The following is a 3,354-nucleotide window of genomic DNA, read 5'->3' on the forward strand; positions in this document are numbered from 1 at the left end:
AAACAATGTTCAGGATGGCTGCCGCCACGTATCTTGAGTCTCTTGGTAATTCCAACTCTGTTCAGACTTCCTTCATACTTCCTATCCCAGAGTGTTGAGTAGACAATCTGGGTGGTGGTCAACAGCTGCTGGCTTCCACCCCGACACGGCTGCGTTTCATTAGTGGGTAAACTGATTGCTCGGAGCATGTTTATGTGTGGGTGTGGTTGTACAAGTCTATGCGCTCTGCACTATGTATGTAGATACAGATACACAAAAGTCATTATCTCGCTCTCAGCCCAACCTAAATTCATTCCTGCTGTGAGAGTTATAAATGGAAGGTTCCAGTCGCTTGGTGGATATGGCCTTTTGGTAATATCTGCCCTGAATTCTGGCTCCCCATCTTCTTTTTGTTTGTTTATATGTTATTTACCCTTGCATCAGAAAACTTCCTCAGACTCCGGGCCTGAGTCCCATTATCCAGACGCAGAACCCTCCTCTTCCTCTGCGGCCTAGAAAGCCCCAAATGGTTTTCTGATTTAGAAAATTAAATATAATCTGACTCTTGTGGCAAGCTACGAAATTCCCAACCAACAGACTCTCCCATTAAATATATAACGTATACAACATCTAAAAGTATCACCGATCTAGCATGAACTTGAATTATAGAGGCATTCAGTGCCCCTCGGGTAAGATCAACAGCTTCTTCCCAGGCACTCAGCATTGGGCAGTTTTCCAGTGGGCCATAAAGCTCCTAGGAATGCTGCCTGGCATGCATGTTTGAGTTTCTGTTGCTCTATAAAAGCAACTTAATCCAGGGAAGAGTACCTGAAAGAGATATCTTCCCTTTCTCTGTGTATGGCCTTCCCCCACATAGAATCATTGTATCACAGAGCACAAGTATCACCTCTATTTTATCTATGACATTTTAAAAATCTCAACATAAATTTCTTCCCAGGAATATTTTTTTACAGACATATCTTTTTTTTTTCTTTTGGCAAAAGCAAAATGAAACAGTGACAGTGAACACATGAGCCCTACTCAGACACTTTCTTCTGACCTCCAGTGATCAATCCTACTGAGACAAAATCTCTCAGGCTGGTGAGCTGTCAATTAGCTCTTTTCCTTCCATCTTCCCAGGCTCATTGGTTTGAGCCAAGGCTCCCCCATGGTTTTGGGCTGTAATAGCCGCATAGGTGCAGCCATAGATGACTGCCGCCAACATCATGAGACACACGATGCCACACACAACCCCAGTGATGATGATGGTGGCAATGGCATGACGCAGGTTGGCTGGCCTCGGCTTGGGTTTGAGCTCACATTCCAAGGAGTGTCGCTCTCCCAAGCTGTGGGTCTCCAGAGGCCTTGGGATTGCCTCGTGGGCAGAGCCGGGCTGCTGAGCCTGTGCGGACACCAGATCTGGAGAAGGAAGCGGGCAGGGCTGGTACAACTCATGAGGGATTTTAAGGAGGTCCTTTCCCTTCCATGTGTCTGGTGACCCACAGATGACACCATCCATTATTCCCCCTTTAAAAAACAAAAGCAAAGGATGATAATTGAGTTTCAAAATCATCAGCTTGCACAAACTCAGGCAGATGGAATTTATGAATCACCTTTTTTTTTTTTTTTTCCTGGAGTCAAAGAATTTAACAACCATATTTTATGATTTTAGGATTTCTAAATTGGCTAAATGATAAAAATGCCACACACTAAATTGGCAATTACTTATGACCAAGAATTCATTAGAAGCCAAGTTACCTTTACATTATATAAATGCTGAGGGGAAAACAAAAGCTGACAAGAAGGAAGGCTGGGGCCAGCACAGAGGTGCTGCTACCCACGGTATTCCTGCTTCTTGCTCCTAATGAGCCCCACCAGACAAGAAATCTTTTGTGCCAGATTCTCATTGCGACTCTAAAGCAAAATAAAACAAATGTCCATTGTTGTGATGCAACATGTTAATTGCAAAGACCCTAAGTTCTACCCACACTACACAGGGATGCCAAGTGCAGAGGTGGAGTGGTCTTTGAGTGTTTGTGCATCTGAGGATTTGACAGTACTATTAGTCTAGCTCCTGGGATTAAGTATAATTAACGTGTCTCCTTGGGCCTTGAAACATTTACTCTTTGAGTACTGAACTTTCCAATGGGTTATTAAAGCCACTTTCCATTCCCTGTAAGGCGATTGATTTCCTCTGGTGTGTAGACTACTATTGTTGAAGGGAGATTTGGTGCTCAGGAATTCTTTTCCAGAAAGAGCACTGGCCAATAGACATCATTCTAGCCTAGTTTGACACTGATTTACTGTGTGACTTTGGGAAAATAAAGTTCTCTGACTAAATTTTCTGCCAAAAAAACATTGTATCTGTATCTGACTTGAGAGTTTACAAAGCACTTTGAGACAAGTCCTGCACTATTATGGGTAATTCTTGTTTGAATCACACAGGTCCTGCATGGACGAATCAACACCCAGACTCAGGTCTCCTCTCAATCCCTGTTGTTCCCACTGCCCTCACTGCCTCTACTTCCTCCTCCGGAGTGTCTGGAGGTCAGGGGAATGGCCGATGGCCCTCAGCAGTGCCTGCACATAAAGCCCTTTGAGTGGGCAGAAGTTCCCCCATGATCTGTCTCAGTTGGCTGCCATAAACACCTCCCCCGGGATGGCTGCAAAGACTAGCACTACTCTTTGCAAAGTTAAATTAGAGATTCTTAGTGCACACGGTGGGTGAATTATGAGATTATACCAGAAAGACACACATGGAGAGCATCGCTTCAATGTCAGTGGCACCTTCTGTTTCATGCCACTTCAGAATTTTGGGAATGCTTTCCCATCAATTCTATCTAAGCCTCATAAGACAAGTCCTGAGTGGCCCTGTGAGTAGATAGGGCTGCTCTGCAGTGCAAGGGTTATCACATGGCCCAGAAACACCAGGGTTAGTGGTGATGGCAAAATTCAGCCCATGCCCTTTTTGCTGCTACTTTTTAAAACTGAATCACCCACGACCAGAGTTTCTTGGGACCCTCCTAGCTTCTTCAGCAATCCCTTGAAACAAGAGTCCCAATTCTAAAGCAAAAAGGTAAAAGGAATTTCTCCCTTTCCTGAGCCACTAATTTTCATGAGGCCAGAGGTGTGAGGTGGCTGCTGCAGATGAGCCCAAGGGGCCACGGAGCTGCACTGAGATAGAGGATCCTCTCCTCATGGGCCATTTCATTCCTCTGCACCCAGATGTTGCACTTGAACTCTGACATGAGAGAGCAACAGACTTTTATCGCATGTATAACTGAGTTCTGGGGTTGTCTGCTGTATCAATTAGCCTGCCCTGACTAATACCTTCAATGTTTACATTTGTTTATGTTTTCGTTTTTTTTTTTTTTT

General features: G+C 44.4%; 1 protein-coding gene across 1 annotated transcript; it reads right to left on the reverse strand.

The window, feature by feature from the left end:
- Window positions 1–969: 969 nt before the first annotated feature.
- LOC103582711 (leucine-rich repeat and transmembrane domain-containing protein 1-like) lies at window positions 970–1,507 on the reverse strand. The gene has a single exon (XM_008564230.1). It carries the CDS (start codon window positions 1,496–1,498, stop codon window positions 1,073–1,075), a length of 426 nt encoding a protein of 141 aa, XP_008562452.1. The 5' UTR covers window positions 1,499–1,507; the 3' UTR covers window positions 970–1,072.
- Between the last annotated feature and the right edge of the window lie 1,847 nt (window positions 1,508–3,354).

The sequence above is a fragment of the Galeopterus variegatus genome, unplaced genomic scaffold, assembly GCF_000696425.1.
Source record: "Galeopterus variegatus unplaced genomic scaffold, G_variegatus-3.0.2 Scaffold17502, whole genome shotgun sequence".
In the NCBI taxonomy this organism is placed as follows: domain Eukaryota; kingdom Metazoa; phylum Chordata; class Mammalia; order Dermoptera; family Cynocephalidae; genus Galeopterus; species Galeopterus variegatus.

Coding starts and splice junctions, on each gene's coding strand:
- LOC103582711 (XM_008564230.1), bottom strand. CDS start 1,498: ATGGATGGTGTCATCTGTGGGTCACCAGACACATGGAAGGGAAAGGAC.